General features: G+C 39.8%; 1 protein-coding gene across 4 annotated transcripts in view; it reads left to right on the top strand.

Moving 5' to 3' along the window:
* The window catches only part of DIP2A (disco interacting protein 2 homolog A), a 78,410-nt gene that overhangs the window by 28,496 nt on the left and 27,016 nt on the right, over positions 1-22,898 (top strand). For all 4 annotated transcript variants that reach the window (XR_008483108.1, XM_054277662.1, XM_054277661.1 and 1 more), the window contains exons 3-11: positions 4,322-4,441; positions 10,606-10,725; positions 14,966-15,211; positions 18,618-18,746; positions 19,303-19,422; positions 20,313-20,510; positions 21,358-21,449; positions 21,723-21,833; positions 22,572-22,695. Coding sequence is in view for 3 of the 4 variants with exons in the window: in XM_054277662.1 (XP_054133637.1) it covers positions 4,322-4,441; positions 10,606-10,725; positions 14,966-15,211; positions 18,618-18,746; positions 19,303-19,422; positions 20,313-20,510; positions 21,358-21,449; positions 21,723-21,833; positions 22,572-22,695 (1,260 nt within the window). In the remaining variant the exon portion in view is untranslated. The remainder of the gene's footprint in view (positions 1-4,321; positions 4,442-10,605; positions 10,726-14,965; positions 15,212-18,617; positions 18,747-19,302; positions 19,423-20,312; positions 20,511-21,357; positions 21,450-21,722; positions 21,834-22,571; positions 22,696-22,898) is intronic.

Raw genomic sequence — 22,898 nt, 5'->3', positions numbered from 1 at the left:
TTTAATTGGCTAATTTGGTTGGATCTTGGTGTACTTGGTTTAAATGAGGTATGTGAAAATGCAAGGTGTTCACATGGGCTAGTTAAAAAAGCAGTTTATAGCTTCATTGCTCAGTTTCTCAAAATATCAAGAGATTGCTATTCCTGTGCCTTTTCAATTCAGTGCACATCCTTGTACATTAGGAGTGCTGGGCTGCTTGTGAAGCACCTCCTGAACTGCTGCTTAAAATGGACTCTTATTTTGAGAAATTTAAGCTCTAGCTAATGCCCCGTGGGTGTTCTGCTTACCGGTGTGTCATAGAGTCTAAATAAGTGTCTCTCTTACTTGTGAGTAAGTAACACTTACTTTTTATTTTTATTGAGGTGGTTTAGTCAGTGTTTGGGTTCTCTGAATTGGATCCAAATCCTGGCTTGTATTTGGTTTCATTGAGTTTATAACAAGTGTCTTTTGTGCTTTTGTATTCTTTGCTGCTGTTCCATGCTTCCTTGAATGGAAAGTGTTAATGCCCTTAAAATGGTTTCATAGGCTGCAAGTGGAAGCTGAGGAGGTGGAATTTACTTCCTTGAGTAGAGGAAAATGTTACAGAATCATGGAAGATTGTCAAATGTGTATGATACCTTTTGTTATCATTATTATTTCTAATCTCTTGAATTTCTGATACCATATTCTGGGTAATAAATTACATTGGGTAAACCCTTGTTCAGTCCCTCTAATCTGGAAGGTGTGAGCACTTCCAAAGCTGGATCTTGGAGGTAAAAAATGTGTGTACAGCAGGTAATATGTTCTGAGATGGGATATGACAGTAAAGGATGGTACCATTGAACTTGAGTGAGGACTGGATACTCAGTAACTGCCCAGAGCCAGACCTCCACTTTCTGGATTTTCTGCCTTGTCATACCTTTTCCTTTCTTTATGCTCGTTGAACCTGGCTGCTGACATTTGCTCCTTTCTTGTTTCCATACCCAGTTCAATAGCTGCAGAAAGATTTGATAATGTACAAAGAGCCTGGAGTTTCCCCTTTGGCTTCCCTCTTCCCCTCTCCTCTCTACAGAGCTCTTTAATACATTATGTTTTGAAAATTTTATCTCTACCCACCTAATGACTTTAGCTGCTCATCCTCCCCACTGATGCCAGCAGAGAATCTGCCTTGTCCTGGCAACTCTTCCCTGCTCTTACAGTAAAATCATTTTTGCTTCTATAAATGCAAATTGCTTGAAATACCAGCGTTAGTCTTGATTCTCCTGTGCTTATGGATGGACAAATACAGGAATAAATAAATTATTTTTAATTTCATCCTGTAGAAGCAAATTGTTCCCTTAGTTGACTTCATTCTTGCTAGCTTTGGGCAAGTTAAAAATGGAGAAAAAACAGTGAATAGTGGATCAAGTGCCTTTAGTGTATGTCTTTTCTGTAAAGGTGTTGGTGTGAGTGGGGAGACTTCACCTAATTACCCATCTGCTTTTGCTGAAGGCTAAGGTAGTGATTTGCATAGTAGGGGAATAAATGAACAACCTCACCAGGCTTGTGGAACAGCATTTTACTGGCACATAGTTATGTAGCCTAAGAGTCAGATGCACTATATCTTACTATTTTTACCAAAAAGTGATATTCTTCAGATTCATTGTTGCTATTTTTGCACTGCAATATGAAACCTACTTTGGGAAAGCAAGAAGGGAAACTTAATCTGAAGAAATGGAGTTGTAGTTTCTAACAGTGCCAAGGATTTCATGCCTCATCCTAATTTATAAGGAACTTCTGAGATTCACTGGTACATGCTTCATCACAATAACTCTGATTCACAAAAATCTGATTTTGGCCTTGAGAGGAGGAGAGTGTTGTGGAGTTGGAGCTGGTCATGGACTCCTGTAGTTATGTGTGGTCACTTCTTCCCTGTTCCTCCTGCCCCCAGGGCTAGTGTGGCCAAACAGCAGTGCTTGGGTTGCACATGACTCAGGATATAACCCATACTCCTGATGGGTTACACCAGTCAGCTCATTTTCCAGGTTGTTCTCCTCCCACAGGGCATCACAGAGTGGACAAGGGGCTCTTACAAGTCCTGATTTCAAGGCTCTGTAGTTACTACAAGACTGCAAATGGGAAGAGTAAGGAATTGGGAGGAACATGAATCTCTCCTGGAGGAAAAGAAATGACACACAAAAAAAAAGTTCTGGTTTTCTTTTGCCATCTTTTTCACCCAAGGTCTCTTTTGACAAAATTACACAAAAATGATGTAGATATTATGTTTTCTGAGAATTTCTTAAGTAGTCTTAGTTGAGGGAGGCTCCCAGCCCTGCTCCCTGTTCTCTTTTATACCATCTTAATTCTCCCTTTGCCGTGGCTATTTGCTTGGCTCAGGCTTAAGGAGATGACTTACCTCAATCTTTCTAACAAAATCTAAAGTTGCTGTTTATTGTTTCCAGATCCCCCTGGACTGTTGACCTGTGGTTATGGAAAACTTGTGTTCAAGTGAAATGTGGAATAGAATTCTGCAGTGTTTTCACCACTTATCAGATCTGTTGAATCAATTCAGCTGGCAAACTACATTAGTTTTTCTATTACAAAATCACAAAATTCTGCTTAAGTGTTTCAAGGAGTGTTAGGTCTGTATATTGGTAAATACATATTCTGTTCTGCTCCACTGAGGATGCTTTGGTTTCTTTGCTGGGCTGACTCCATGTATCCCATTGGGGAATGCAATTGATGTTAGATATTCTGTCATCTGTTTAAAAAGCTTTACTTTGGGAAAGCAGGAAAAATGAGATGAGAATGTGTTTGTTCTTTATTACAAACTGTAAAAGAAAGGAGCATATCTCTAAATGAGACTAATTTCTTAAAACTTAGATCTGTGTGAATTATTAAATGTTCCTTTGTTTTTCTATTATTTAGGCTCATTTTTCCTACACACTGAACTCATATCTAGCTCAAGGATGCCTCTTCAACATCCAGAGGTGTTCACTGTTAGCTGCAAAGGGGTTGGGAAAGGGATTATGGAGTGCATTCATCCAAAGGTCTTAAGAGATACCCAAAAAAGCTGGTATATAGTAATTTACCTTGTCGTGAAGATGATAAAACACTTTCCCTGAGGATATTACATTTAAATAGAGCATTTGGAAGCTCTTTTTCATCAATTGAGGTAGAAATGGGATATTTAATCCAATTACACTCCTAATGTAAAGACTATATCTCACTGAAAAGCCTTCATAAAAATGTCTATAATTCCTAGATTTGTTAGTAGTTGCCAATTTGTTTCCTGATACTCACTTTGTAACAAAGGGAGCAGAAACCCCAGGAGAGAGTAGGCAACCTTTTCTTACTTTTTAAAGTGAAACCTTTCCTTGCAAAGGAACTGACCCAGATTCCTCTGGGATGATGTCTTCAGTTCAGAGGGAGCTGCTTTTGGTAAATATTTGCATTTTGAAAATGTGTTCAAATACTTTGTTTCCTAAATGTGTTGTTTTCAAAAGACTTGGGGCCAGGTAGGAAAGCAGAAGCTCCTCAAGGGAAGGAAGGAGTGAAATGAAAGATATATTCAGCCCTGTGTGGTACAGGGGCTGAGGAAATACAGTGACCTTGATGCAGCCATGTAAGTTTGTTGTAAAACACAGCACTAAGCTATATTTATGTTAGGATGTGCAAAAAAAACCCTCCAGCTGCATTGGAATTTTTACATTACATTTTGAAGTGTGGATGTATAATAAAACTGCAAATGGAAGTTCCTAGCCCAAATTCATATAGTCCTTGATGGATCAAGAGCCAGCAGAGAGTTCTCCTCATTTTGGGGATGGGGAAGGGATAATGCATATTTAATGGTCACTGTTCACCCCTTTGATTTTTTTATTCCTGTTGTGCTACAATGTAGAATTCAAATTCATCTTCTTGAATATTAGCCAGCCTAAACATAAGCAATTGCTCTGGGTTATCTGAGCCCTGTTCTAATAAGGTACAGAGCAAACAACTAGAGAATGGTTCAGCTCCTCTTATTTTTATTACTTTGTGTGGGGCTGGGAAGGTCTGTCATTGTTTCGGGAGTACATTAAACAACCCGGCAACCTAGATGACAACAGGAGTTTTTACACAGCTGGAGCTGAGAGTAATTCTGCATTAATATCTGCACAGGTCTTACTACAGGATTGCAGCATTTTTGTAAAATGTGAATCTTTTGAGTTAAATGGGCATAGATTAAATTGGATTAAAATGCAGGTAGAAGATGAACTCTTTTTAAAGATACTGTCTTGCACCAGTTGTAGTGAAACAATGTAGACGTGGGGATCAGATATTACGTTTGTAAACTGAGTTTGGACTAAAATAAACTATGTTTCAGGTGTGGATCCATCCCTGCAAGCAGAGAACAGAGTCCCAGGCTCTTCCCAAGCCACTGCTGGGGTAGCAAAGCAGCAGAAATCCCGATCCACCAACTCGAGGGACGAGCGCTTCCGATCCGGTAAGGGACACAGAGACAGCTGAGGCATCTCGTGTCCTCAGAGGAAAATATCCCTGTGAAATGGTACCTGCACCCACACAGAAAGGTGTAGTGCTTTGGAAGAAGGGAACACATAATGAATGTTTTCCAAGTATCTTGTTTTGTTACAAGAGTGGTTTTGTTTGAGTTTGGCCTGCAGGAAATGCAAGACTGTAGACCTGTGTGAATTTTACCGTGCTCAACAGGTTTTTCATATTTGCTGAGAAAACAAAATTGGGTTTCCAGTCTGTATAACAGTTACTTAAAAATTTTGAGGACTAGAGCGTGTCAATTTGGAGGATTTTTTGCTTGCTTGTTTGGGTTATTTTGTTAAAGCAAGGTTATATATTTGTTGTAGCTTTCTTTCTAATATTTCCTGGTTTAAAGCGAGTGCACAAAAAAAGGGAAATATCACAATGGATATTCTACTTCATTTTAAATGGACACTACAGTGGCAAGCCTGTTTTGGAAAATGGTGTGAAAATACTGATATCCTCATTGCATCCTGTTCCCATTGTTACTTTTCAGGTGGTCGAAGTGCACCATTTCCCTGTGAAATTCCTTGTCACAATAGTCAGGAAAAACAGGTGTTTGAAAGGTTTTCTCTCCTATATACTTTTGGACTTCTAGCTGAATATTTTTCTGTTTGTTGAGCAGGGTAATTCCACATCCTGGTTTTGGGGATGAGAAGTTCAAGTGATGGCATGCACTGTATATCATGAACAGGAGGCTGCTCTTGGGTCACCTTGTCTTGCCACTGCTTGGGCAGAGTTTTATTGCATCCTATTTGCCCTGCTGATAAGTAAAACCTTGCTCCAGAGTTGGAGCAGATGTGCCTTGTACATTCCTTAGGGCTAACTGAATGATGAATGAGACTTCCTAAATATTCTCTGGATATATACAGACTCCTGAGAAAGCTACACAGAGAAGAAACTTCTGAATGCCAGGGAATATTGCACAGTGTTGTAATTAGCTAAATGACATGTTTAAAATATTTTTTAAATTATTAAATTATAGAAATATGTTCTAGAAAATTATATTATAGAAAATAATTAGAGTAAGATGTGCCATTGTTAAACTAACAGAAATAAAAATCTGCAAGAAGAGCACAACTACAGCAGGAAAGCCTTGGGAGGTAGTCCTTGGTGGGGACTGCCATGCCCTGCAGTCGTTTCCTATCACAGCTCCCCAAACTAATTTTTCAGTAAATATTTCTGCCTAGAACAAGTTCTTTACTTGCTAAGTTCTTAGTTACAACACACATAATTGGATTTCTTTCTCTCATTAGTGATATATGACAAGGCTTAATGTGCTCAGATGATATCAAAACCAAATGGTGACAGTTTTGTTTGACTTGGTTTAGGTCAAACTTACTTAGGTCTGTGCAAGGAAATGTAGATATGGTTTTTGGATACCCATATTTATTCTCCTTTCTCCTCTGTAATTAAAAAAAAAATTCTTCAGATTTACTGCATTAATGATTGGCTTCTTTATCTCAGCAAAGAGATATTGGTGCCTTTTTTGGCTTCCCTGTGTGCTGACACACATTGATTGTTGTGAGGAATAACCAGCTTCAGCCTCCTTCCCTCAATGTCACACCTTAGTTTAGACTGTTATGGGGAAGGGAGGGTGTGTTGTTTCTTCTTCATTCTTTCCTTCCAGTCTGTAGTTCTTGTTTTCCTTGCTTCAGATCTCATCAGTTCTCCTATGTCTTTTTCAAGAGTAGTTGATGAGGGGAGAATGCAGCTTTTCCTAGAACAGGATCTCTTTCTGGAGCAATTATAGGTGCTTTACAACCATCAACATAAATTACTTAAAATGAGCAAGGAAGTGAAACGATTTTGTCTTTTTATACAATTGATCTGTCATTTACTCCCTGTAAGCACTTTTTAAAATAGTTTCACAGAAGAGTTGTGTATTTAAATCAACTGTATGTTGATTTTTATCATCATCTGATAACTTCTCTTCAAACAACAAATATCCAAAAAATTCCAACAGTGAATACTATTGATAAATACAAGCCTGTTTCAGCTGGAAAAGTGTTAATTTTCTTCTTAATAGCTGGTACAATACTGTGTTTTGGATTTACAGTGAGAATAATGCTCACATATTATTATTCTTGTTCTAACTCTATTATTATTGTTTTTATTATGATCATCATCATCATTATTATTACATTTTCATTTACTTCAGATATTATTGTTCATATCTCAACCCATGGATTTTACCTTTTTCCAGGTCCTCTCCCCATCCCACCTACATAGTGCTCATTGCTTTACCTGTTGGTATTTTGAAATCCATGAGCAGCAGGGACACTGGTCACCCTATAAATGTCATTTTTTTCTTCAGCCAGCTGTAGAAATTCTTCCTTCCTTGTGCCTGAGGCAGGGGCCAGAATCAGAGCCTGATAAATGAGCAGGGGCTACAAATAGGAAAGAAAAGTGCTCTTCTTATAGCTGAACAGTTTAGGAACTGTAAGAGTGTAGGTGATTTATAGTCCACAAATTATTTTAGTTTTCCTCCTTAATCCTTTTTTAAGGACATGTGGAAAGAAAGAAAATGAAAATAGCTACAAAGAACTGGAGAGAAGATTATGTGGTTTACTACAGCAGAAGGAGAAAATGTTTATAATAAGTTATTAATTGTTGATGGTTGTATCCAGCTTAATAAAGTGCAGAAGCTTAGAAATACTTCTCCAAGACTTTCTTCTGCTTTTTGGATGGCATCATATGGGTTTTTTCCCTCACTTTGGTACATATATTCTTTGTGTTAATAAAATGCTGGGCTTGCTGTTCATCACTTCCAGTGATCACTGTTGAGCATTTGTGATCCCTGTTCTCAAAAGTGTGACACATTTGGTCTGATTATGAGTGATGAATTCCCTGAAGAAAACTGAACTCCACAGTTCTTACATGGTGAATCATTTTCACAGTATATTTTGAAGAATTTAAATAACAGACAGTGGTAGAGTTTCTTTTTGCAATTCCAATATCCAGTTAAAATTTAATTTATACTAATGAATGAATTTTTGTACCATAAGTGCTCTGCTTCTTTAAAAGAATTTCTTTCCTTTACTTCTTTTATTGAAATGTGTTTCATCATGTAGAAAAGCTCTTAAAGCCCAAGTGGAATAGGAACAAAGTGTTCCAGGGAAGTGAAAGCAATTACTTCATTGATTTGGATGAGAGAGGATGTTCCTACTCAGCTGATGTCCAAGGACAAGATATTATAGGAAAGATTTCAAGCCAGGAATAGATTTTAATGAGTGTAGAGGGAATGATGAGTTAAATTGGCGCTGTAAAAATAAAACACAGAACAGAATAAAAATTCATCCTGTCTGTCTCCTGGTTGCATTTTTATCAGTTAATCTAGTCTGTTCCAGGTTTTGGGGTGGGAATTAGGACTAGAGGATGAGGTGGTAGTGATTTTGCCCTCTGGAAATGGAATAAAAAGTAGTTCCCATGCTTGTTCTCACAAATCTGCGTGATGTTATGACCTGCCCTGCTCTGCTTTGTTAAAAAGCCCCAGCACACCCTTGCCTCCAACTAGGCCTTTCCATTCCCAAAATGCACAACTGTCTAAGAATGCTTTCATTTTTCATCTGCCACATTATTTGATAGCTTAATATACTTATATACAGGCTACAAATATTGTGTTATTTTGCTCTTTGGAAGGCCTTTTCTGGAGAACAATTTATGTTCCCCTGCTTCCTATGAGATGTTAATGTAACAAAAATGTCTTTTAAATTGTATGTAGATGTAGGCATGGTGGAGGTGACTCCATCTCACAGTTACTGTCTCTTTCTAGAAATATCCCAGCTTGGTTTTGGCTGGAAGTTCTGCCAAGGAAATGTATCCTGCAGAATGGATATTTTCCCCCTACTTTTAAGGCTGCAAAAACAACCTTGATGTTGAACTCTGCTGAAAGTTTCTGGGATTTGGGGATATAAAAGGTTTGCTTCTGGATGTCTGTGGGAATAATCTTCATTAGTGGACAATTATAGCTAAAATTGAGGATCAGGAGAAACCAAGACTTGACAAAAAGCCTAGATGTGGGAATGAAGAAGGAGGCAGGCAGAGATAAGCAAAAGGGAATTTTTAATTTATGAAACATCTATTATTAAGTCCTTGGTGTGAAGGAAAGGAGCAAAAATCTGACAGGAGGACCAGGACAAAATAATTACTGTATTAAAGAGTAGATGTTGTACTGAGGGCTTTTTTTTCTTTTTCCTCCTTAATATTTTTTCTCTCATAACAACATCATCTTTGAACCTCCCATGCTGGTTGCACAAAAAGTTCTTCTTTGAGATAAGCATCTACTTAGTACATTCCTGAGTCTTGTAGGAACACACAGGTGGGATAGCATATTTGCATGTATACATATTTTAAATGCTGCTCTGAACAGATTATCTGCAGGGAGCTGCAGACTGGAAAGTGATGTTATTGCTGTGAGGAACTAGTTGGTGTCTGGGACCATATCCTCAGGGATTCTTGTGATTTTGTAGAATCCATTTGGCCAGACTGAAGGGCATGGTCCTTAGGAATGGCCCTGTGCTGGGCATGACCAAAGGGGATTCAGGGCCAGTACAGAAATGTTACTTGTTAAATTAAAAGAAGAGATGATATTGTAAAATACTGATACTGTAATCTTTGCCAAGATAAATCCCTGTACGTATGGGGATACAGTTACATTGTATATTATGTCTACAAAATTATATGTACAATTATGTTACATTGTATATTATATGTAAGTTGTGTAAGTATATGTCTGTCACACATATTTACATACCTACAAGATAGCTTCATACCTTCAAATTTGTCTACCTGTTACATATTTAAATCATAGCCAAAGAGTAGATGGATACTCACTGAAAGAATGTGTTTTCTTTCAAATTGAATAGTTAAATTCTAAAAACCTTGTGCAGCAGTTTCCATGTAGAAGAGATGTGGTCAGCCCAGTGCAGAATCGTGTACTCACTCCTGGGCTCTGTCCTATTGTGGGTTCTGTCTATTGACAGGGGTTGCCACACTCAGCAGTAGCAATTCTTTCCTTGTACCCTCTGTCATTAGTCTTGCTGTTCATTTTCATATCTCATTGCTGTTTTCAGTAAATTGTTCTTACCTCAACCCATGGTCTTTGCCTTTTGTGCCTCCAAGTAATTCTCCTCGCCATCCTACCACAGAGGAGGGAGAGGGGGAAGAGAGTGAGCAGTGCCTGTCTTGAATTGTTTTTAGAGAGAATACTAAATTGGAGAATGCCATTCCTAAACCACAACCAGCCCATTGTACCTATGTTTAAGTGTGTATATGTTGTATTGTGCTTTTCAGGAGTTTGAGTCTTGGTGGTAAGTCAAAGTATATTTTTGGTCTGCCTCATTCCTCTTCAACATCTGTTCACTTCTCATGAATTTTCTTCCTGCATAAGTTTTAGCTTTTGACACCATTGGAATGTAGATGTCAAAGAGAAAAAAAGCTGCTGAAAAATTACTGGAATACATTAAATTTTATCTGCAGCAAAGCCTTGATTGAACACTGAATTCCTCTTTAATCTCAGTTTTGGCCTAAAAATTAGAAAAGTTAAAATACAGCCCTTGAGCCTCTTAGGATAATTTTTGCTTTCAGGAAAGTGAAAGCCCTGTGTGTCTTTTCCCTTCTTCATATAGAATCATGGAATTTTGTTAGAGTTGGAAAATAGCTCCAAAATCATTAAGTTTATTAGTCTCTTTTTTTCTGTTTTTTTATTACTTACATTGTTTTGTGAGAACTTCAAGTATGTATGTGCTTGCACTTGTTTTCCCTTCCTGGATTTTGAGGATGAAGAGTCAAACGCTGTTGCAAATTTACAGAATCTGCATTGAAATTTCCCTCCAAATGAAAATAACTGATAGTTAAAACCAACATACTGGGTACTCTATAACTGCAGTGTTTATTTCAGGGGGAGTTTCAAAATGCTACTCACAGGGCTTTTTCAGGTTGATTTTATGAGGAAAATACATCAATTTGCCCCTGCTTATTTTCTCCCTTAGCTTTGGAAACCATTGCTTCTGCAATTGAGGCCTCCAACTGGCTTGGAGCTGGAGTCAGTGGGGTTGATTCATTGCTCCTGACTGAAATTCTGACCTTTTTGTTTGTTTGTTTTCTATCTAGATGTCCACACTGAAGCAGTCCAAGCAGCACTTGCAAAATACAAAGAGAGGAAGATGCCCATGCCCTCGAAGAGACGCTCTGTCCTGGTGCACTCTTCAGTAGAGACTTACACCCCTCCAGGTACGTGCTGAGTGAACACAGAGTTAACAGAGCTGCCCAGACAAGCTGTGGCTGTCCCATCCAAGCAAATGTCCAAAGCCAGGCTGGACAGGGCAGCCTGGGATTCCTGAAGGTGTCCCTGCCCTAAGTTTTTAGTTGGTTGCACTAAAGTTCTATAGCAAAGCCTCTAATCAGGTTTTCATTGGATTTATGCTGTGATGTTTTTCCTCGTGGTTTTTAGAGTGTCATCTAGAGATAGTGTCCACATGAAAGCAGTCATAGAGAGCAGGTGCCCTTTATGCATTAAGTATGTTCTCTTACATCCTGTCTCACTCAGAGGAGATAATCTAGGCAAGCATGTCAGAGCTGAAAATGCCTCATTTCACATTGCAGAAGATTATTCTTTTAAAAGCTGAAGAAAATAGCAGAGCATTAAGTTGCTGCATCAGTTGCAGAGCACTCATCAGATGGTTTCAGCTCTTCAGTGGTGAGCAGATTGAAACAGTCAAAGTCATACATTATAGTTGTTCAGATTGATGATGGCAAAACACCTTCTTTAATTTTAGGGGGGAAAGGTAATCTTCTGTTGTCTCACAATGAATTTTCTGGAGGTTAAGAAAATCATACAACATATTGTGCTAGCAAGCCAAATGGTTTGAGGCCAGTGTCTTGTATGCAAAGAGGGATTACCTAAGATGTTTTATTTTGAGAATGTGCACGTGTCTTTTGTAATGTGGCCCAGGAGCAGAAGCACTCTGACTTGTACTGCCCTTCTCCATCATTTCCAGTTCTTAACCCCCTTCTCTAAAAGAAGAGTTCAGGTATGCTGCCCTCCTGCCTTCTGAGATGTATTTCTTCTTTCTGTTCTTCCCATTTAAAGAGAATCCCACTTTAGTTTGCTAGTCACACACTTAAGTATATTATTTTTGTGGGTCCTCCAATTATTTCATTGGTTAGTAAACAGTAATCCTCTGGGCTCTTATATATGATCTTTCTTGACCCTTAATGTTTTTGCCTAGAAGATATGCTAAGTATTTTTATTAAAGTATCTTTTTTTCTGAGCAACTTAAAAAGAGTCTGAGATGCTGTGGAGGGAATGTGTGATAAAAGCTGCCCTGCTCACCTGCAGAGGAGCCTGGGGCATGGCAGGTGAGGCACCAGCCCCATCTGCACAAGCCCAGAGGGACCCTGGAACAGCATCAGGCAGGAAGGCAAGTTCAGGACTCTGAGAAGGGTCACCCATCCAGGCCTGTCCCTGCAGAGCCTCAGCCCTCCTGGCCAGGTGTGAAGCCCATCAAGAGCAGTCAGCAGTAGAGCATCTTCTGGACTGGATGAGGGACACAGTGTGGGAGGCAGGGCAAGAGTATCTCAGAACTGTGTGAGTCTTGTTATGGGATGTTAAGGTGAGCAAGTGCAGACAGAGGGAGGAACAAATGTGGGGAAAACAGCAGGATATAGGATCAGAAAGGGCTGGTGGTGTGTCAATGGAGCATGTCCCTGGCCATACCCCTGATCCTGCACTCCATGCTGTACATGTGTGTACAGAGCAAGATGGGGCCCTGAGATCTGCATGTTTTTGTGTGTTTGTGCTGCTGGAGTGTCATCTTGTAACATGCCTGTGCAGGTGGTCAGCAAAGGAGCCAGATGTGCTCACACTGGGATTGAGCAGGGTGCAGAAGCATCTTAAATAGTAAGAGCTGAAAGCTCCTGGTGGTCATGGCCACAAGCCTGCTGGAGTTCATGAACTATTTGGACAATGCTCCCAGGCACGTGGTGTCATTGTTTAGGTGCTCCTGTGCTGGGGCCTGGAGTTGGACTCAGTATTCCTCATGAGTCCCTTCCAACTCAGGATATTCCTACTCAAACCATTCTGTGAGTCCATGGTTCTCAGCACAGTGTTAAATTGAAATCCAGCTCCTGGCTGGCACTAAAGCAACTATGTTTATCACTCATCCTTCCAAAAATTTGAATGCACTTCTGGTTTTGTCCTATTTGAGTCTCTGATCCTTCCCACACGAATTTCCTGTGATCAGAGCTGGAGCTGAGCCTTCATGCAAATCTGGCTCAAAGAGGGGTGGCTTCTGTGCCTGTCTTGGGTCAGCTCCCAGGCAGGAAGAGCTGGAAGCCAAGCACACAGTATTCTGTCACTGTTCTGTCACCACACTCCAGGATCCATGGATTAACCCCTGCCACACAGCTCCTGCTGGGGTGACCTTGCTACTTCATGGTGTATTTATGTTTTGATATCAGAATGCTTTTACCATGGATCCCCCATCTTTGTACACAGACTTCATTTTTGTTGAATCTAGGTGAGGAGATGTTATCAGAGTGTGTATTCTGTGAGAAACCTGCATTTTCTGTAGTTTTGTTTCGTCCTCTGAAGTGATGAGAAATGGCAGATATGGTGGGGTTTTTTTTGATTCCTGGCTGTTCATAATCCCATCCTGTTTCATATTTCTGGGATTATTTATTTTTGCTTTCTGCCTAAAAGAAAGGGAAGATTCCAAGCAATATAGGACAGGTTTGGCTTCTCTCCAGGAGCAAATGGAGTCAGCTTCCAAAAACTCCAAATGTGGCAGCAGGCTGGAAGTATCACATGGACCCAGGAATGGGGATGCACCACAGCTGAATCTTCTCAGAGATCTATTGTTAGGGTATTTTTATTCAAAATTGTCATTTTTGATAAGGGAGGTCAAATAATGAGATACCTACAATTTTAACTTTGAAAATGCTATCAAGATAATGGGGTTCTTATGAAATGTTTTTTAGTTTTTATGATTTTAGACTCCTAAGAGAAATTAGTTTGAAGTTATTGGAAATGCACATATTCTTCAAAATCAGAAAATTAAAGAGCTGGTAACTGAAATGTGTTGCCCAAGATGAGGAGTAGCCTTTTTAATGTTACTTCAAGAAATGTATATGGAATTGTATCTAGCTGAACAATTGTATCTAGATGAACAATTCTGTGTCCAGAGGGTTAAGAATACAGCCAAAATTAAAGTTGCAGAATTCCCGGTGTAACCAACCCCAAATTTCCCTTTCTGGGACTCTTAGAGTATAGTAACAGACACCCTACCTTATATAAAGCATGTAATAGATCAAGTCATTAAAATTCAGCAATCTCTTGGGAGGGCAAGGTTTTTTTCTGTAATAAGACTTTCTGGTTTTCACAAAATCACAAGGGATATATTTTCTTGATATTTAGAATTACGTTTTTATTTTTTCTTGGATGGAGAATAAATAAGGAAGGATTCCAAGGGAAACATCTGGAAAGTTGTAAGTAACTGGATGGTAATTAAATTAGGAGCCTTTTGTCAGAATTCTAACAGCACAAATATACATCTAGAATGAAAATATGCTTTACTAAGCATTTCTGTGTATTACTCATTTATATCAATTTATGTGGTTAAAATGCATTGTAATAACTGTTTCATTGAACTTCAGAGCACCATGGTTTTTTTAGGAATTAGTTCTCAAAGCAATCAGAATTCCCTTCCTCTCAAAAAGAATAAAAAGGGAAATAAGCAATAACCAAAAAAGGGGCTTTATTCAGGTGTGATGAGATAAAATTTACCTGTTCAGAACAGAAACATTTTTTCAGTGGAACAGGAACGGGATGAGATGCTCATGGATCTTCTGCTGTAGGCAGAAGCCTTCTTTAACTCTCATGTCATTCCAAATGTTGGAAGTAACTGAAACTTCACTCCAGGTGTGTTCTGGCCCTAATGTGTAAAAGTTGTTCCCTTAACCCAACAAACAGCAGCAAGAGGATTTGTGTGTGTGACTGTCCCATTGCCTTGGTACACACTTGGAAACTTGGCTCCAAGTGTGTTGTGGCCCTAATGTGTAGAAGTTGTTCCCTTAACCCAACAAACAGCAGCAAGAGGGATTTGTGTGTGAATATCCCATTCCTTTGGTACACGCTTGGAAACTTGGCTCCAAGCATGTTCTGGCCATAATGTGTAGAAGTTGGAGGTAACTGAAACTTGGCTCCAAGTGTGTTCTGGCCCCAATGTGTAGAAGTTGGAGGTAACTGAAACTTGGCTCCAAGTGTGTTCTGGCCCCAATGTGTAGAAGTTGTTCCCCTAACCCAACAAGAGGGATTTGTGTGTGAATATCCCATTCCTTGGTACGCGCCCCTCGCGTGTCACCCACAACAAAGCTGCGCGGAGCGCGTGGAGCATGGCCCAACGCCGTGTTCCTGGTGCTGGGTCACTCCCATTCCCCCATTACAGGCCTGTCATCATTATTTTGACCACAGACACATCGTCAGCATCAGAAGATGAGGGCTCGTTGCGGCGGCAAGGGCGGATCAGCTCCACTCCGTTCCAGAGCCATTCCAACGTAGAGCCCTGGCTTAACCGGGTCATTCAGGGCTCCTCCACCTCATCCTCTGCATCCTCCACCTCATCTCATCCTGGAGGGAAACCTGCTGCTGCTTCCAATACAGCTCCTGCCACCACTGCTGCCACTGTGCTTGCAGATCTCATGGCACACACCCAGATAGGTCAGTAAACCTGCCGGTGTGGTTGGAATGAAATCAGATTACAAATCCCAAAGCAGGGCTAAACACAAAGGTCTTCACCAGGAGATAGCTGTGAATGGCCTTAAAATGTGCAATTCACAGACCAGGTAGGTATGTGTATGTATTTAACCCAAGCCAGTTGCTCATGAGATCTGAACATGCATTCTCCTTGGTAAAATGCTTGCTTTACCAAGAAATTACGGTTCAGTTTTAGTGGATTCCAAAGCAGAATTTCAAAGGAATCCTGATTTTGGTGCATGCTTTCCAATCTGCATGTATTTACCCTAAACAATGTCAGATTGTGTATTTCAGATATGATTCAGTTGGTAAGCACCCAAAAGACAGAAAAACACACAGAATCTTTGGGAAGGTTACAAAATCAGAGGTACTAATCATCAGGGAAATTTTTTGTTGTTTGTACAAAACCTTTAAAGAAACCTAGTTTTTCATATTCCCATTGCCAAGCTTATTTATAATGAGAAATTTGCAATTTGGTAGCTGTAAGAAATAGATAATCTGTCACCACTCCATCTTGAGCCATTCTGGATTTCATATTATGGATTAATAGAAATTATGTTTAACTCCTTTAAATTACAAAGTCAATTATGGCTCACCTTTTAAGCTTAACTGGGATTGATGAAATTCTTAATATAGCTGTAAAAACTTGCAAGATACCCAAAATGTAGCACAGCATCTTGTTATGTCTCATGCCCCAGGCCAGATAGACCTGTCTGTCAGGACTGTTTAATCAACAACTTACAGAATCAATACCTTGTATGCAGAATCAAGGCCTTACTAAAGAGTTCAAAGTCCAGCATTTCAGCAGCTGAATGTTTGGCTGTATGCAGGTTTAAAATTTCATTAATGGGAAATAATTATAGTATCCAGAAGGAAGGAAGCTCAGGGATCTTTAAGAGCTGATCTATTAAAAATACTTATAAAGATAAAATTTCCAGTGCCTGTGACTAAAAAAAAAATAAAATAGGTGCATTTTCATATAAGAATGTTCTTCCTCATTCCTGCAATGCTTGGCATGTTCTATCAGTTTTCATTCCTAGCTTGGGAACATTCATGCATGGCCAATATCAGTTCAGTTGGGTCATTTTTCCTGTCTGCATGTATTTTCCTAGCTCATAAGAATATGAAAACTGACTCAGTTCTTACACTGCAAACTTTTATGACTCTTGATAAATACTCACATACTTTCTAAAAGAGGCTTTGATTTGTCCTAGAGCATAGAAGATGAGTTTATTTATTTTTCAGATAGTGTGCTGATATCAGCAATCTGAAGGCATCTTACATATCTTAATTGCCATGCCCTACTGAAATATTCTGTGTTTTGGTTGTGTACTGAATAGCTATTCACAGTTTTGAGATGTTGGAGAATTTAAATTTAGCAGCTTGTTCCTTACAGCTCATCTTCTCCAGCCTGCATTTTTAATGGTGAGCTCGAACTAAGTTCCCAGGCAGTAAACTGCACTGTTGGAAGTGCAAGGTTACAGTATTTAGTGGAGTCAGATACAAATGTGCATTATTTTTAAGATGTTTGTCTTTCACTTAATTAGCAGCAAGGACAGCCCTTCATGCAGGGGGGATTTTTTTTTTTTCTTTTGTGTAATTTTTTTTTTTTTTTTATGAATAAGGCTGGTGGTGTGTCCTGTTTTTTTTCAAGGTCACTATATCAACTGTGGAGTATTTCCCACCTTAGCTCTTAGAGCAGCTGGAAGTACAGATCATCATGGCTTTTAATTCTCTGTCATATCCCATTTGTTCTTCCTTTGGACACTACTCTCTTGCATTTATCTCTGTCTTGCCATCACTAATGGAAAGGTCCTTCAGTCTGAATCCAATTAACCTTTCTTCCTGAAGTCATAAGTCTGCTCACACTTTCTTTTTTAACTCCTCACCACTTGTCTTACCCTGCTGTGCCATGGTATTTCTGGATGATACAAGCTAATAGCATGGGGTCTCATGGGCATTGATTAATAAAATGCTCAAATTCTTAATTAAGCTAATGCGGTTTTTATCTGAGCATAAATCCTGAAAATTGAACTTCTTTTTCTCTTCATATATTGCTAGTCCCTGGAGGGTTTGTCAGGTGGGAATGGGAACCTGGTACACTTGTCTCTGTGGCCAGGCTGTGTGCTGCAGAAGGCCTCTGGGTTGGTACTTTGAAAAACCTAAGAGAAAAAGAAAAAAAACAGCCAAAAAACAACTTCAAAAATAGAGTGAGAGCATATACATAAGGCAGGTGTATACATGGGCTCTCTATGGGTCCTGTGCAGTGATTATACAGGTCAGCTTTACACAGTTGTCATCTTTGTGGTTACTGAATCCTGAGCATTTTTGTGACAGATGAAGTAACACTTTTTCCTTTGTGTACCTCACCACATGAAAGGAATTTAGTCTCTGCAATGCAAGCATTGGCATTGCAGTGAGTTCCAGTGAAGGATGGGAATGGATTTAAATTTCTCTCCTAGTGATCCCTCTAAAACCACTTAAAGCTCGACTTGTGGCTTGTGTATCAGCTCTGGAAATGTGGGAGCAGTGCAAGAAGAAGCACTTGCTATCTTGGGGCTGATCAGTGCCTCATAGTGGGGGATTATGTATGTGTTTCGCAGCACTGCCCAGATCTCCCTCTGCCTGCTGTTTTTCTGGCAGGATTTGTGACATGCTGAGGTCCTCCAAGGGCTCTTGGCAGCTCCAGCCCTGGGCAGCAGGGTTTTCTCCAGATCTTCCCTGCTGCATTCCTATTTTTACTCATCAGAATTCTGCATATTTCAGTCTTCCTGTTCTTGTTGTCTGTTGTTTAAACACTTCTCAGTAATACTGCCATTTCCTAAACCTTTCCATCCAAAACCATTCTATAACCATGGTTACATTTTTGGAATGATGGTAGCAGCTTCTTACAGGGACAGTTAGTGATAGGACGAGGGGGAATGGTTTTAAATTAAAAAAGAGGAGAGACTCAGATGAGGAAAAAATTCTTCCCTGTGAGAGTAGTGAGGCCCTGGCTGGCAAAGGGTGCCCAGAGCAGCTGTGGCTGCCCCATCCCTGGAAGTGTCCAAGGCCAGGTTGGACGGGGCTTGGAGCAAGCACCTGTCTGGTGGCAGGTGTCCCTGCCCATGGCAGGGGATGGGACAAGATGAGCTTTGATGTCCCTTCCAACACAAATCATTCTGTGATTCTGTGGTATTCCCTAAGCATTGCTCTACAGCCAGGAAATGGGGCACAGCTCCAAGCAAAGCAGGCTCGTGCCTCCAGGTTGTAAGGAGATTCTCAAGCCCCTGTGAGGATTTGTGAAATACCCTCATGCAAGAAGCAGTTTTGATTCTGTTGATTCTTCATGTGGCTGATGAGCTCCCGTGTCTGTGTTGCATTTCTGCAGAGAACCACTCTGCCCCCCCTGACGTGACCACTGGCCTGGTGGAGTACCTGCACCACGAGCGCCCGCAGGTCCCCTCCGTGCGAGGAGTGCCCAGAGGCTACAGCAGCAGCATTCTGGAAACTGCAGATGGTGATTGCATTATGGACCTTTCCATCTGTGTCCCCTTGTGTATATGTTTATATCTTCATATGCATTTTCATTTTATATTGCCTCAGAGCTTTAAATTTTGATACATATATTTACATTTAATTTAACATACACAAATGAAAATCAGCATTTTAACATGTTTTGTATTGTGATTATTTTTTTTTTACAAGCCCTGTAAAATATTGGAGGATTCACTCATTTTTTCCAAGCATTCTGATGCTTTCAGAATGGAATGAATGTTAAGGTGTACTAAATACCTAGATTGCTGGAGAAAAGGGCATTGTTCATGTTTTAGCTGAAATCTCATGAAGGGATCAGTGGTTTGAAAAGCTGAAATAGAGCATGAGAAGGTGTCTATGTCAGCCTGGTAATAGCATTATTGGAAAGCAAATAAATCCATTGTGGAAACTCTTACTAGTTAAAGCTGTTTTCTTCCAAACAAGGTACTCATCCTGAATGACTGTTCCATCTGAAAGTTGTGTGTTTTAGTGTATTTTGGTTAATATATGATAAATAATAAATCCTTTCAATTTGGCAGGAGTCCCAGTGAACAGCAGAGTGTCCTCTAAAATCCAGCAGCTGCTAAATACTTTGAAAAGACCGAAGCGCCCGCCTCTGAAGGAGTTTTTTGTGGATGATTTTGAAGAACTGCTTGAAGGTTAATTTTCTTTCAGATACATTTTTACTCCTTGTGTAAGTGGTTCATGACAGAACTGATACTTAGCAAGTGTTGGTTTCTCTCCTCAATAGAAAACTAGTCATGGTAAAATTAATACAGTGGAGCAAGAAAGGTCGTTATGTTATCACAAGTGGAAGATAATCCTAAACTCAACCTTCTTACTCACTGTGACATTTCTGAGCAGCTGCCACTAGAGTTCCCCTATTTTTGGTTTGATACTTGTGAGATGCAATGTTTTTGTGATTCTAGTCTTCTGCTGAAGTTTCCCCAGGTGAATTTCCATTGATGTGCATGTAATTGTGGAAAGCATCACTTGGAACCATTAATTTTGCTGGTTATCTACATTGAACATTTGCTAACTTCAGCCAGGACTTTGCTAACTAAAACGAAGATACTTCACTTTCTGGAGCAGCTTGGAACAGGATTTTAACAGAAGGCCTTTCTTTAAAAATGTATTGTTAGCCAGGCATAGTGTGATTTTTCATCACCTAATGAGAATTTAGTGCAGCAAAAATTCAGTGTCCAGAAGTCACTGAAGCTGTTGTCTCTGATAGCCCTTCTTGACTTAAGGTGGTTCTCATTGAAATAGATGTGGAGAACAAGCAGCAGAAAACAGCAGCTTTCCAAAGTAGAGAGAAGTGGGCTAGAGAGTCAAATTCTGGTATTTTGATAATGTGCAATCACAACTCTGAAGTGATGGTCACTGTTTTTTTGGGAGGCCAACAGATGATTAGCATAGCACCATCATAAAGCAGAGAGGTGTTGATAGCTGTGAGGAAGAGGTGAATGGTTCATAGAACAGCCTGTGAAGTGTAACTTGCACATTTTGTACAGATTGACATTTCCCTTTTCCTGTGCTCTGCTTTTAGTGCAACAGCCTGACCCAAATCAACCAAAGCCTGAAGGAAACCAAGTGAATGTACTCAAAGGGGAGCCCCTGGGGGTGGTGACCAACTGGCCCCCCTCACTGCTGGCTGCCCTGCAGCGCTGGGGAACCACCCAGTCCAAAGCCCCCTGTCTGACAGCTCTGGATACTACTGGGAAAGCAGTTTATACCCTGACCTATGGTACGTGTTGGAGCCAGCTGAGAGGAGCAATTAGGTGGTCTCCATGAAACAACAGTTTGCCTTGCTTCAGAGGGACTGCCTGTGCTTGTAACACATGGCTGGAGATTGCTGTAGGAATGTAAATTATAAATTCATTGTATATGAAAAACGGTTTTAAAGAAGTTAAGGAAGAGAAAATGTTTATTGCAAAACATATTGGTTCTTTCCTAGTGGCTATTTGTAAATCTCTTAGAATTGTGTGGGGTTTTTTTTCATAAAAGAGCACTAAAAATAGCCCAGTGTAAACTGGGAGGTAGAAACAGATTACTAATAATGCACTCTCCACATTCCCAGAGGAGACATTCCATTTTAACATCCTCTTGCACAGCCTTATAGAAAAGACTCATACCTCAGGAGCATAATCAGGATGTTAATGGTGGGAAGTGAAACTTGCCTGTATTAATGACCTAGAAGTATTATAGTAAATTGCATTTTTGGGGAAAATAACTCTGTCCTTCAGGATAGCTCACTGCGGCACTTCCTTCTATAATATGTTAGAATATTGAACTTTATTGTTTGCGTTCTCACAGATGAAGGATGCAGGAAATATAGCTGACCAGCTGCAGTAATTTAATTACTCTGCAGTGGAGCTTTGAGGGTTGTTTAGAATAGCATGTTTAGTTTTACATTTAAAATTTAAAAAAAAAAAAAGAGGTAAACCAAAAAGAGGCCAAGTTCTAAATTTTACTTGGACTCAGCCAGCTGTTCTGATACCTTCATGCTTAGTGCATGTGTGAGGGACTGAGATATGCCAGTTAAGTGTTAAAATTTTAGTTTCTGCTTCCTAATTTCTTCTTTTATTCTTTAGGCAAGCTATGGAGTCGAAGCTTGAAGTTAGCCTATACCCTGCTGAACAAGTTAACCACTAAGAATGAGCCCCTGCTGAAGCCTGGAGACCGGGTAGGCTGCTGTTGGAAGTGGTCCCTGTGGATGAAATAGTGAGGAACAGCTTTAGCTGAAAGAAGCCTTGTAATAAATTATTGTAATAATTTATTGTGAAATAATCATTACTGTGGCTTATAAAAATACACTGTCTCAATACTTAGTGTTTCTCTGCCTGGTTATCTATGAACCTGGACATTGTTGTGAGAATTTTGTTCCACAAATTAAAAAGCAGCCCCCCTCTCTGCCAAATGACAAAAAAAAAATTCTTATTTTACTATATTTTTGTAGGTAGCTCTGGTATTTCCTAATAGTGATCCAGTTATGTTTATGGTGGCATTTTATGGATGTCTCCTGGCAGAACTTATTCCTGTCCCAATAGAAGTTCCACTGACAAGAAAGGTAGGCAGATACATTCAACATTTTTATGGTTTGATAAATAAAGTGTTTATCTGTGTGTGTATATCTAAATCCTGCAGTCCTTACAGGGGGGCCTTCAGAGCCTGCTCTTTGAAAGCATCAGGTGGATTGTTCAAGTGTACATTCTGTGCTTGGAATTATATTCAATATTCAGTTAAGGAAAGGAGGAAGTAATATTAAACTAGTAATTTAAGTAGTTTATAGTACGTAATTGTAGAAATTATTTTCATTTATTATTTTCAAAAAAATGTGTGCAAGTATTTCTCTGAGTATATCAGAGAAAGGTTTTTTCAGCTCTGATGCTGAGTAATGAGGCAGGCAGAGACACCATAGTCTGAAATACAGCTATAATCCTTCACACCTGGGGATTGTTAGGGAAGAGCTAAAAAGCTACAGGCTTTGGTCCTCAGTGTCTCGGGACTCAGACACAGCATGAAACCAGTTTTCTGTTTTAGCAAAATTTATGAACATACTATTGGCTTGTGGAGGGATGTACAGCCATTGCTTCTGACACTGCTTTTCTTACTACATCTGCTGCAAATCTTAGCTAGCACTAAGCAAAACTTAATTTTCTCAGTCCTTTAAAGGTCTTATGGGATTGACTTTTGTTTTTTCCTGTGATATAAATTGACTTAATGTTTTCTAAACATGAAGAAGTTACAACAAACTGTCCAAGAGTTTTGTTATTTGTAATTTTGCTATTTCCTTGTTTCTCTACAGGATGCTGGCAGCCAGCAGATTGGGTTTCTTTTGGGCAGCTGTGGAGTCACGTTAGCTTTAACCACTGATGCCTGTCAGAAAGGCCTCCCAAAAGCTCAGACTGGAGAGGTGGTGACGTTCAAAGGTGTGGGTTTATTTTTTATGGGATGGATAAAAAGCAGGTATACTCATTGTTGCTGTCAAACTTCAGTTTTTGGGTTTGCTTGCATGGTTCTTACACATAAAGAGCTGCTTTGATTGTCATGGCAGTGCTCTGTGCTGTGTCTTCCTCTCCAGCAGGGGATTTTGCTTTTGCTTGCCTCCTGTCATTATCCCTGAATACTGGGG

The sequence above is a fragment of the Melozone crissalis genome, unplaced genomic scaffold (genome assembly GCF_028551555.1).
Source record: "Melozone crissalis strain CALT ecotype California unplaced genomic scaffold, PUWL_Pcris_2 ptg000023l_1, whole genome shotgun sequence".
NCBI lineage: Eukaryota > Metazoa > Chordata > Aves > Passeriformes > Passerellidae > Melozone > Melozone crissalis.
This window is presented reverse-complemented; position numbering and strand designations above follow the sequence as displayed.